This window comes from Rhincodon typus, chromosome 29 (genome assembly GCF_021869965.1).
Source record: "Rhincodon typus isolate 14 chromosome 29, sRhiTyp1.1, whole genome shotgun sequence".
NCBI lineage: Eukaryota > Metazoa > Chordata > Chondrichthyes > Orectolobiformes > Rhincodontidae > Rhincodon > Rhincodon typus.
In genome coordinates this window covers 15,832,598-15,845,638 of record NC_063360.1, presented here as the reverse complement: position 1 = coordinate 15,845,638, position 13,041 = coordinate 15,832,598, and the positions used below count along the sequence as shown (strand labels likewise).

At 40.7% G+C, this 13,041-nt stretch overlaps 1 protein-coding gene across 1 annotated transcript in view; it reads left to right on the top strand.

Annotated features, from left to right (window-relative positions):
• The window catches only part of slc1a6 (solute carrier family 1 member 6), a 28,498-nt gene extending 15,755 nt beyond the window's left edge, over positions 1–12,743 (top strand). The window contains exons 3-6 of the mRNA XM_048613986.1: positions 3,471–3,704; positions 3,875–4,069; positions 8,466–8,600; positions 10,503–12,743. Coding sequence (XP_048469943.1) covers positions 3,471–3,704; positions 3,875–4,069; positions 8,466–8,600; positions 10,503–10,701 — 763 coding nt within the window. The 3' untranslated portion in view covers positions 10,702–12,743. The remainder of the gene's footprint in view (positions 1–3,470; positions 3,705–3,874; positions 4,070–8,465; positions 8,601–10,502) is intronic.
• Positions 12,744–13,041: the final 298 nt, after the last annotated feature.

The following is a 13,041-nucleotide window of genomic DNA, read 5'->3' as shown; positions in this document are numbered from 1 at the left end:
AACTTTCAGGGTACCACTCAGACCATCCTAAGATAGTCTCCTGCTCTCATTGCCTGCCATTGGTGCATTGAAAGAATTTAGATTTTGATAATCAGCCATAAATTTGATAATTGTCCATAAATGAACTCACCTTCCACAGTAATCAATTCCTGCGGTAGGACTCAAACCTGCAACTTCTGACCCAGAGGCAGAGACACTACCACTGCACTGCAATACTTCTGCCTAATATTTCACTGTCTAGATTCTTTCGAGAGCATTTCAATTGTTAGTAATTTGAATCTGAAATGTTTGGTCTAATTCTTTTCTTGCCCCCAATAGAAGATCCCAAGATCTTTGTACAATTGGACAAAGCTTTTTGCAAGTAATTGGCGTTAATAATCTACTCAGACGCCATTAGACTGCATCCTTCAACAGAAACAATGCACTGTTCAATCTGGCACTGGTTTCCAACTAACAGGTCTCCCTAGCAAATCTTTATAACATCATCTTCTGGCTTTTATGGGGTTTTCCCCCATCCTAGTTAGTCCCATTGCTACCCTGTACATCTTACAAACTGATCAACTTTATCACTGGCTGCACTTTGGCTGGTAGTGACAACAAGGGCACACTTTCTGCTCTCAGTTACTTTAGCCCCAGCAAATATTGTTACCACCTCTGGACAGTTATCTCTGGTCCATCCACCCTACAGCTACAGTCATAACATTGTTTGTCCAATCCTCCTCTGAATGCTGTGCATTGGTTTCACACACCAACTGTACAGCAAATAGCCACTTTATTACCAGATTGGTGATGCTTAAAGTCACTGAGGTCTACAGCAAGGATAAAGGCTCTTTGGCTCATCATAAACAAGACCTGCCCATTCCAATCTTGTTTTCCAGCATTTGGCCCATAGCCTTGAATGCCTTGGCATCACAAATACACATCTAAATACTTCTTAAAGGTTATGAGGGTATCTGTCTCAACAGGCAGTGAGCTCCAGATTCCTACCACCCTCTGTGTGAAAAGGCATTTCCTCACATACCCTCTAAACCTATTGCCCCTTACCTTAAATATATGACCTCTGATCATTGATCTCTATACTGAGAGAAAATGTTCCTTCCTGTCTACCCTATATATGCCTTCATAATTTTATAATCTCAATATTTAATAATCAAAAAACCACAAAGAAAATTAAAAGAAAACACAATTTTATTTTGGATGCTCCAGTGATTTTTTTTTCGCTGAGTTACTCTCAGCATAACCCTGGAGATTGGTCTTTAACTCCTGGAGGTTTGGGACCCATCATTGATATTTCGCAATCCTACCAGCAGACAACTGGGAAAGGTACCCTTGATGCTTACAGCAGCCCATCTGAGGGGCATTACCAGTCTGGAAACGGGCTTCCTGCCTCCAAGAGCTGCCTCCAAGAGCTTCAGTGGCCACTGCTGGAAGCTGATTGCAAAGTGAGCACTGGAGAAGAGGGGCTACCACCGGGGCCCAGACCACAGGCTGCAGGTTTAGGGATGGGGGTGCCCACGATTGCAAAAAACTGCCTGTGAAGGACACACTTACCCCCACCTTCCCCACCTGAAGCCAACACCTTGTCCCTTCCCACTTGGCACCGTGATCCCCCACCTGCTGCCATCTGCACAATTACAGCCACCACAAGTGGTGGGTTATGGATGGGCAGGCCTTCAACATACTCATAGGGGGCAAGGGGGGTATATAAAATGCTGCCCTTCAGTATCCCAACATCTAGAGTCAGCCTGGTCACTCCTGTACGAATCCTCCTTAACTAAACTGACTAAAAGTGGGTAAGATTGCACATGATGGGAATGAAATTCTATGCCCCAGCGCATACCCTTAGAATCAGAGAGGGCATTTGATTGGGCAGGAGGGTGCAGGATGGATCAAGCTCCATGCTGCCTGGATGCCAATTGATTCCCTTAAGCAGCCATTTAAGAGCACTCTCAGTGGCTGGCGGGGCTCTCACAATTGGGAAAACTGCACCTGCAGCTATTAAGGGCAGGTGGTCCTCCTATTCAGCTACTCTATTCAGGAAGGAAAGGTACCTCACTGCCCTTCCTGTTTAACCTGCTCTACCCATTTCACTGCAGTTCCCCTTCCTCCCGCACCCATTTCTCTCCAGGGCTCCATCTCTGATCCCTGGTAGATGACCAAGTATAGTACCAGCAGTGTCCATCACTCACAATGGCACAGCTGGTGCATAAGACCTGGTAGCTACTGATTGGATGGCACCTCCAACGTTGCAAGATTTCTAACTGTCCCCTGGCACTTAAATCAGCGGGAGGCCCAACAATGGTCAGTCAAGTGACTGATTTCCTACAAAAATTGCATGGCACCTCCCAAAAGTGTTCAGTCAAGGACTCCTACTGTTTTTCCAGCTGGTGGATGTGAACCCAGTCTTGAACATTAGATTTGTGTTTTAGAATTGTTCCACCCATATGTGTATGTCTCATATGGGTAGGTTTAACCTAACTCTGCCAGATCCAGAGCATTGCCAATTTTACATCCCACCCTATGTTTCTGACTGCTCTAGAGAGTGAAGCCTCAGGTAGGGTATAAAATCTTGTTTTGTTTTCCTTAAGCCAACTGTCTCCCAATGAGAGGATCAGACTAAAGTTACCTCTGGTCATGTCACTGAGAGGAATTAGCTCTTATTATCGTGATTACAGATATCGTTTTAATATGAACCTGATGCGTTTCAGCAACATCACTCAATATTTCTGGTTAGCTTTCAGTGATGAATTCTGGAATCTCTGCCACAGGTTTCAAAGATAGATTTTGACTGCAGGTGGGTTTTTAGTTGTCTCACCAGTGGATGGCACCTACACACTGCTCAGAAGCTGTGACAGGGAGCCCAGTCCATTTTAGAGACCAGATCTCGTTCACACAGGGCTGGCAGCCTGCAAGTGAGAAACAAATGGTCCTAAGATGACCCACTGGTTTAGAGATGTTGCCATTTGGGGCAAGCTGGCCCAAAACAATATGACAGTCCATCCTCAGGAAATGGGGATCTGAGCATGCAGCACACTAGATTTTTGTGGATCCCAGAGAAGCAGCTCTGATCCTCATGGTGCCAGGGAATTAAAGCTCACTCGCTGGACACCTCTTGTACCATACTTCCAGGTGGGATGAAACGTAGACTGTACCTGCACCAACCAATATTGTTGAAAATGTCAATCGAGGTCACTTGTATATCATAGGACCCTGATTTGCATTTTTAAGGGCTCACTGCCTAACACAAGCATGTGGCCCTGTCATGGAAGGCTCTTCTAAAGCCAGTGTTGACTGGATCTGAAGCAGGAACGAAGTGGTTTCCCTCATCATTTTAGGGATTCCACCATCCAGCCTCCATCCAGTTTAAACCTCCATTGTGTCCCTTATTTGACTGTTTACAATCGTAGCCAAACTCGGCTGCTGCAAGGTCCTGCTAAACTGAGGAAATGCTTTGTCTTCTTTTGTTACAGGTATGCTCCCATAGGTATCCTCTTCCTGATTGCAGGCAAAATCATGGAAATGAAAGACCTTACCGTGATGGGCGGACAACTGGGAATGTACACTGTGACAGTGATAATTGGGCTTCTAATTCATGCACTCGTTGTCCTGCCACTTCTTTATTTCATAGTCACCCATAAGAATCCTTGGGTTTTTATTGGCGGGTTATTGCAAGCATTGATCACTGCCCTTGGCACTTCATCCAGGTAAGATTGTCCATCCTGAATATAATCTGTTACCGTTGAAAAACATTGATTCATTTTCTCTGTGTCAATTTTTATTCCTCTTATCCTCTCTGCAAATCTTTCTAACTGGCCCGCTCCATCCAATGCTTCTCTCAATATGAATTAAATTGTTTAGTCCATTTGTTTTGCAGCTCAGCAACTCTCCCAATCACCTTTAAGTGTTTGGAAGAAAATAATGGCGTAGACAAGCATGTTACTCGCTTTGTCCTTCCTGTTGGAGCTACTATTAACATGGACGGCACAGCACTGTACGAGGCCCTGGCTGCCATTTTTATTGCACAAGTCAACAATTATGACCTAAACTTCGGACAAATCATCACAATCAGGTAGATTATCAGAATGCAGTTGAATTGAAATCAATGTAGTCCAAATCTCAAATTCAATTCAGATTCAGCTTTGCAGTTCACTGACATTTACAGCTAACACTTATCACATTTGCTGTTGTGCCACTGAGCTGTATAGCTACCATGTGATCTAGAAATCTCCGTAACTTATACAAACATAATAAACATTATGCATTTATATCCAACGTTCAGAAGAGAATACAGAGAAAGTTGCCACCCAGGTTGATAGCGTTGTTAAGAAGGCGTACAGTATGTTAGGTTTTATTGGTAGAGGGATTGCGTTTCGGAGCCGTGAGGTCATGTTGCAGCTGTACAAAACTCTGGTGCGGCCGCACTTGGAGTATTGCGTACAGTTCTGGTCACCGCATTCTAGGAAGGATGTGGAAGCATTGGAAAGGGTGCAGAGGAGATTTACCAGGATGTTGCCTGGTATGGAGGGAAGGTCTTATGAGGAAAGGTTGAGGGTTTTGAGGCTGTTTTCGTTAGAGAGAAGAAGGTTAAGAGGTGACTTGATAGAGACATACAAGATCATCAGAGGATTAGATAGGGTGGACAGTGGGAGCCTTTTTCCTCGGATGGTGATGGCTAGCACGAGGGGACATAGCTTTAAATTGAGGGGTGATAGATATAGGACAGATGTCAGAGGTAGGTTCTTTACTCAGAGAGTAGTAAGGGCGTGGAATGCCCTGCCTGCAAAAATAGTAGACTCGCCCACTTTAAGGGCATTTAAATGGTCATTGGATAAACATATGGATGATAATGGAATAGTTTAGGTTAGATGGGCTTCAGGTTGGTTTCACAGGTCGGCGCAACATCGAGGGCCGAAGGGCCTGTACTGCGCTGTAATGTTCTATGTTCTATGTTCTAAAGTACTTCTTGTCTAATTACATAATTTACTGAAGACATCAAATTATACATCTAGGTGACAGATACAAAGAACTGATACTGTTCAAACAGATCTGAACCAAGGAGATCAATTTAGGAATGCTTGATGTTAATGCGAAGCTAGTGCCATCATGGTTATCAAGTACTGGGGTTTTTGAAGAGATACTTGGCTAGATGTTGAAATAAAATTATTCTGATCATTTTAGATCATTAACACATCCATCTAGGCTATCTCCCAGATCCTCCAGCCTGTTATTTCCTTTTCACCAGTTCTATTACAGCCTCTATCTTCAACCGAACCATTTACTTCAACCTTGAACAGTCACAGATGAGTTACTATCTACAATCACCTTCCTCAATTTTGCTGAATTTATTCTTACCTTGAACAACTCCTGGTAACTCTATTCACTTCCTGCTAATAAAGTACATTTCTGTGGGAAGCTGCATTAACCTAGTTACGCCTGTTGTTTGGTTGACTATCTGGACCATTGCTCCAGCCTGATGCTGGTCCATTTCCAAATGAATTTCTTTATTATATTGATGGGTGAATTAGTGCCACTTCCTCCTTTCTTTTTGGAGTATTTCTTCAACAATGTTTCTCATTTCTACTCATCTCTGCAAAGTCCATCTCTGGCTCTTCCATTCTTTGATTGTCTTTCACCTTATATTCTGATGTTTGGGTTTGCTGCTGACAACATTACAAGCCACTGACACCCATATTGATTATATGTGGCTGTGTTCACCCTATTTGTTAAGCACCTGGTGTTATCCATTATCCCTTATCATGCATCAAGGTTCCCATCGCTTGCGCCTTCCATCCATCCAATCTCTGTGTTCACATGTCCTCTTCCGCCATTTACAAAACAGTCCTACATCTGGGCACATTTTTCCTTTGCTTCAACCTTTAGCAAGAGTATTTTATCATTCCTTAGACTACCCTTTGTTCCAGTTTCCATTTTGTTGCTACTTGCCTGTGCAACAGCTGAAGACACAGCACATAATCATTTGGTTTCTCCCAGTCCTTATATTTATTCCAAATGAAACAATAATTCACAGGCACTCAACGTGCCCAATAATTTTTCCTTACATTTGTGTGGACCTTCAAGTTCTATTCATGGCAGTAGATAGAGTTGGGGACCTGAAACATTAAGTCTGCTTTCTCTCCGCAGATGTTGCCAGATCAAGAGTTTTTCCAGCAATTTCTATTTATGTTACTGATTTCCAGCATCCATTGTTCTCTGGATGTTTTGTTTAGATTCTAATGTAATCCTTTATTCTTTTTTACAATAAGTAAATCCACCCAATTTCACTTGCATTTTCTTTCATTTGCTTTCATTTCTATTGAATCTAATGTCTTGCTCTTCTGTATTTTCCTCTTTCTTTGTTGTTACATTATTCTTCATTGTTTTACAGTGCACATGCCTTTCTTGAGAGCTTCTTGGCTCCCTCTCCCTTGTTATTTATGTATTTTTCTATCCTGTCTATTTGAACAAACATAATTGATGAGAATGCTGAACAGGATCAATGACAATAGACAACCCAATATCTTTCTCAAAGAAGCTAGATACGTGTTATCCTTACAAATATGGAGCTGCAGTACAAATGCTGAATAAAATCCAAGATGTGCCAAAGCATCAGCTTCTTTGTGAGAGTTGCACAAGATTGGATGTCAGAAGTCTTTCAAAATCTCAAATTCATATATAGCTAAAATCTGCTATACACTATCATCACAAGAGCACAATCAAATAGATTTGTGAATAACACTTAGGAGAAGGGAGCAATTCAACTTTAATAAAGGAAACAAGTAACAACTATTTCCAGTGGCAAAGAGGTCATTAACCAGAGGGCACACATTTAAGATGTTTAACAAAGAAACGAAAGGTGACATTGGGAAGCTTTTTTTTTCAAACCTAGTTATCGCTTAGGATCTGGAATGCACTGCCTGAAATGACAGTTGAAACAGATTCAACATTATCATTCAAAAGAGAATTAGATAAATACTTGATGGGATAAATATTTCATGGATATAGGGAAAAAAGCCGGGAAGGAGATTCTACCTAAGATCAGGTATGGCTGAGATGAGAATGATAGTCTTCCTCTGTTCTAAACCATCCTCAGGTTCTTCAAAAAAACATTTCCTAGCCATTGGCAGACACCTCTGTAAAATCTGTAAGTGTGCAGGCTGCTATTCCGACAGCTTAAGGTGACCCCGTTCCCAGGACGAGGTCTATATCAATAGCCATAGGTGACTATAGGACAATAAGAAATAAGAACAGGAGTAGGGTGTTTGGCCCCTGGAGCCTGCTCCGCCATTCAATAGTTTCATGGCTAATCCAACATTCCTCAAGTCCACTTTCCTGCCCTTTCCCTGTAACCCTTGATTACCCTACTGATCAACAATCTACCTATCTCAACCTTAAAATACACATAAGGACTCGGTCCCCACAGCTCTCTGTGGCGAGGAGTTCCAAAGACTCATAACCCTCTTGAGAGAAGAAATTCCTCCACATCTGTCTTAAATTCTGAGATAATGCCCTCTGGTCCTAGACTCTCCCATGCGGGGAAACATCCTCTGAGCATTTATCTTATCAAGCCCCTTAAGAATTCCATGTTTCAGTGAGAATGCCTCTCATTCTTCTAAACTCCAGTGAGTAGAGTCCCAACCTGTTTAATCTTTGATCATAGGGCAGTCCTCCATACCAGGGATCATCCCAGTGAACTTTCTCTGAACTGCCTCCAATGAAATGATATCTTTCCTGATACCTAAGTAAGGAGACCAAAACTGCTCACAGGACTCCTGATGTGGTCTCACCAGCACCTTGTACAGTAGCAGTAAGAATTCTCTCCTCTTATACACCAATCCCCTTGAAATAAAGACTAACATTCCATAAGCCTTCCTGATTACCTGTGCTGGCTTTCTCTATTTTATGTAAAAGTACCAAGTCCCTTTGTGATGTCACTTCCTGTAGTTTTTCACTATTTAAATAATTTACTTTGTTCTCCCTTTCCAAAATGAACAACTTTGTTTTTTCCCACATTATACTCCATTTGTCAACTTAATGACTATTTACTTAAGTTATCAATATCTTGAAATACCTTCGTGCTGCACTTCTGGCACTGGAGCAGGACCTGGTATACTGGATCTAAGGCACAGGAGTTCCCATAAGAACTAGTAAGAATAATCTTTAAAATTCATGAATTCTTTTAATCCTATATGGAGATTGAAAACAATGGAACTCTCTTCACCCAAATGGGATGATAAAGTACTTGAAATTTTCCAGAGTTTTATCAGTGATGGTATCAAGGGATATGGAGAGAAAGTGTGTAAATGGAGTTGGTTGCAGATCAACCATGAGTTAATTAAATAGCAGCTTGAGGGGCTGAATGGTCTATTACTGTTCTTCTAATAAAAGTTGTAGTAATTTTAATTGTGTGAAATGTTTGTTCAACTTAAATTCGTTTACATCCTCTGCTCTATTTTTCCATCATGTAGTATCACTGCAACAGCAGCTAGCATTGGAGCTGCAGGAATACCACAGGCTGGCCTTGTTACCATGGTGATAGTGTTAACATCTGTTGGACTTCCCACAGAGGACATCACCCTGATCATCGCAGTGGACTGGTTTCTGTATGTAGGCTCAGTAATGTTCTTGTCTTTTAACTTTACAGAACTTGTGCTAAATTATTAACTAGAAAGATTCAACAAGAGACTATTCTGTACTGATTAATCATCTTGAGAATTATTAAGAGAAGGTTTTGTTAACCCAGCTGAACATAGCTTCTTGAGGCAGATGTAGCAGTGATTTTTTTTTGGAGTAATATACTTAAGATAGTTTACTAAAATCCAAATACTTCAGGGAATGGAATATTGCAATGATGTCTTCTGACACTTGATAATAGATAATACTCAGAAGTATTTTCATAGTAGTCACCTTGCAAATTAAATACTTGTAGCATTGTGTTTTAGTAGTGGCTGCAGCTGTAGCCAAGCTACAACACTGGTATCTAACCACAAAGAAAATTTCCCAGGGTATACCTGTTCATTAAAAGCAGGATGAATCCAATCTGGCCAGCTCTCAATCATCAAAATGATGGAAAGTGTTGTTGTTAGAGTTATCAAACAGCACTTACTGAACAATAGCCTGCTCACCTTTGTTCAGTTTAATGCTCCTTCAATGATCTTCCTTCCATTATAAGGGCAGTAGTGGAGATGCTCACTGGTGATTGCTCAAAGTTCAACTTTATTCATGACTCTCAGATACTGAAACCATCGTATCCTTAAGCAACAAGATTTGGAGAATATTCAGGCTTAGGATAATAAGGGACAAGTATCATTCATACTACACAAGTGCCAGGCAATGACCGTCTGCAAAAAGAAAGACTGTCACCATCTCCCCGTGACATACCATCACTGAATTACCAAGGCTTCTTCGACAATGCTTCCCGAACATGTGGCTTCTACCTAGAAGAGAAGCATACACATGAGAACAACACCACCTGAAAGTTTGCCTCAAAGTGTTACCCTGATTTGACTTGGAAGAATACTGTTAATCCTTCATTATCACTGGAATCCTGGAACTCCCTCCTTAGTAACACCATGGAAATATGTTCACCACACAAAGTGCACTAGTTTAAGAAGGTGCTTCACCACTCAAGGTCAATTAGGAATGGGCAATGAATGCTATATGTTAGATTTTTTGGCACAGGCACCTGAATCTAATGTTCTATGAACTTACTACGTATCCAAAACAAAAATGAACCAGTGGAATCTTTCAGAGTTAATTTAATTAAAAACAGAGAGGAAACTTTCAGCTTCCAAATGGCAATTTTTCAAATGCATGTGATGTCTCCTCTTAAAGGGCTGAAACTCCAGTTTAAAGGGATGGTGGCAACTATGAGAAAAGAAACAAGAAATAGTGAAACACATATAAAGAACCCCATCATTCAATCACAGAGCTTCTTATTCACAAACTACACCAGAGGAAAGATTCACTATTTGATAATGAACTGTAGTTACCCTGCAGTAGAGCCATTGACAGTGCATAACAGGCATGGTCAAAAGCATCTACAAGTACATTTAATGTTCAGATCACCTGGGAACAGACAAAACAAGCTTGGCACCCTGAAAAATCTGTCATGACAAAACCACCCAGCATTTCTGAAGGCATTGATATACTTGCCACAAAGTTTCCTTTCAACCAGTTACACTCTGACTGGCATCAAACACAAAGCTAAAAAACTGCAATCCAATCTGTTGTTTTTGTAGGGAAGGATTTTATCCCAAGGAGCAGGTCTAATGGATGAAATCAAAGTCCGGAGTATTATCTTCCGTTGACGCCCTTAATGAAAGAATATTCCCCTGTTATAAACAGTGTAAGATTACCAAAATTTAATTCACAACATATTCTAGGAGATACCAGCCATTCTGTTTTCCTCGGCATACACAAAAATAGATAAAGCTTTATTGTTTGACAGAGGTTATCAGGTTTTCCTTGAAACTAAGGAAATTAATGCTGCTTTTATTTCTCAGGGATCGCTTACGAACTACCACAAATGTACTCGGCGACTCATTGGGAGCAGGCATTGTGGAGCACCTGTCAAGGCATGAACTGCATACACCAGATGCAGAAGTTGGAAATTCTGTCATCGAAGAAAATGAGAAACCTTATCAGCTCATCTGCCAAGAGCATGAAAACCAGAAGCATTTGGATAGCGAGACCATGATGTGACCCTGAGACTAAGACAGGCTTAGTACTGTAGAGATAAACACATACCACCATGTAAATTGTGTGTCTGTACATTTCTAACCAAACTAGTCAACAAAGGAATGTCTAAAATAGCCTAATTATTCAGCAAGAAATTCTCAATGTAGGAGCAGACCTGTATGCATGTGTATGCATGTGTGTGTACATATGAGTGTATTCATGTACACATGGATGTGCATGTTTGTGTGAATTTTCATGAATGAATGTCTCCACCTGTGTTTGTATGCATTTCTGTGTAGGTTCACATGATTGTGATTATACACACACACACACACACACACACAGAAATAAACATACACACATATATATACAGAAGCACTCACACCCTCTCACATATACCCATTCGAACATATGCATGCACACACATACATACACATACATACACACACACATACGCGCACGCACAGACACACACACAGAGTCTGTCTCTGACAGTATATAAACATAAATGCACACACATCAGTTTGAGTTTGGAAATTTGTGTCCTCATGTGTGACAGTATTTATACATATTCATGTGTACAGGTCTCTACATGTGTGTGCCTTTGTACATGCACGTATGTGGCATTGTCCTTAACTGGAATTGGTTGCCTTTTAAACCAGGTGGATGCCTCAATAGCACTTTCCTAACTGGGACATGATTTCTGCTGTGTGCAGGGTGTAGTGAAATAGTAAAAATATCTCTGATTTTGCTATACTCGACACACAAGAAATCTCCCACCGTCAGAAACGGATTAACATTCATTAAAAATACTTGACAAAGAACAAAAAATATCAAAGGGACAGAGAAAGTGCAGGGAAATGGGATAGTAGTAGGTAGATCTGATATGGAGCAACAACAAAAAAAAGTGCTGAAATAGTCTCCATCTGTTCTGAGATTTCCACAATACTATTGTGACATACTCCTGTGTCAAACTGGTTACATTTTGCAGAGTTTTGATGTCTTGGCAGACATCTAACAAGGAGCTGATTTTCTTTATCTGATGCAAGTCATGCCGAAAAGGTTAAGATGTGGTGCTAGATCCATTTAAGTGTTGGGACTGATTTGTAAAATTGCTAAAGTGTAAAATTGATGATGGTAAACTGGCAACAATATTTTATATCTATTCCAATTTTTGTCTCCATTGAAGCCCAGAAGGATCCCGATTATCCAGTTACAATGGGTGTTAATTTCTTCCATTTTAGACACAGTGTAGGAGAACTAAAGGGACACATGAGGCCTTGGATCAGCAGTACTGCATATTAATGTCAAACTCCTGCAGTTTTCTTATTGGGGCAGGGGTAGGGAGGGGTGATGGATTCCACTGTAACTACGTTGAAAGTGTGGCTAACTGGAAATGACTGAGGAAAATCCTCCCACAACTCTCTGTATTTCAAACAAACTCAGAGACTCAACAGGTCTGATAGCATCTGTAGAGAGAGAAACAGAGTTAATATTTTGAGTCTGGTATGACTCTTCTTCTCTCCCACATCATCCTATCCTATTTCTGATACTCTTCAGCTGATCCGGCCTGAAAGCAGGAAGTCTACAACGTCTCCTCTTTCACAAAACTGCTCTGTCCCAATTATTGTTATTTACTGTCATGAGACCAGAGAAGTAAAGTAAAACTAAACAACACATTAAAGTAGTTATTGTAGCAGACACACCCTAATTCATTAATCTGGCAGGGTGATGCAGACACGTAATCTTAGGAAAGCTCTAATAGTAATGTTAAAGTAGATCCTTTGAGTAGCTCCAGCTACACTGAATCAATTAGACCAAGTGAACTATGTGCACACTCATAGCATCAGAAGAGGTAGAAAACCTTCAGACATTCTAAAAATAATGTTTCCCAACCTTCCAATGTTCTCATTGTCAGATGATGTAAAATGTACAATATCTGTGATGTACTTCTAATCTCTAAATGATATGTGGCGTAAGATCAGAAACATGTACTCAGTCCAAACAAGACATTGTACTTCCATATCACTGACTCACTTCTGAGTAAAGTCTCCACTGTTCCTCCATCACAGAGTTTGGGTGTGCATCTTGCTACATTTAAATATATAAAGTTCCCCCAAAGATTGTGTTTTCTAGAATTCTCAGATTTATCCTGTCTTCTATAATGTTGTTTGTAGCACTCAGTCCTTTTCAAATGGCATTTCGGCTGGTAACAAATTTCAAAACCATTAAGACATGGGAAGGCCCTAGCACAAGAATAATTACCACCATTTGCTGTGTTTCTTTCTCAATGTTATAATTGTACAGGGAAAGTAAATGCAAAATTTTATACAAAGCAGCCTGTGCTTTGTATGTTTTAAATGG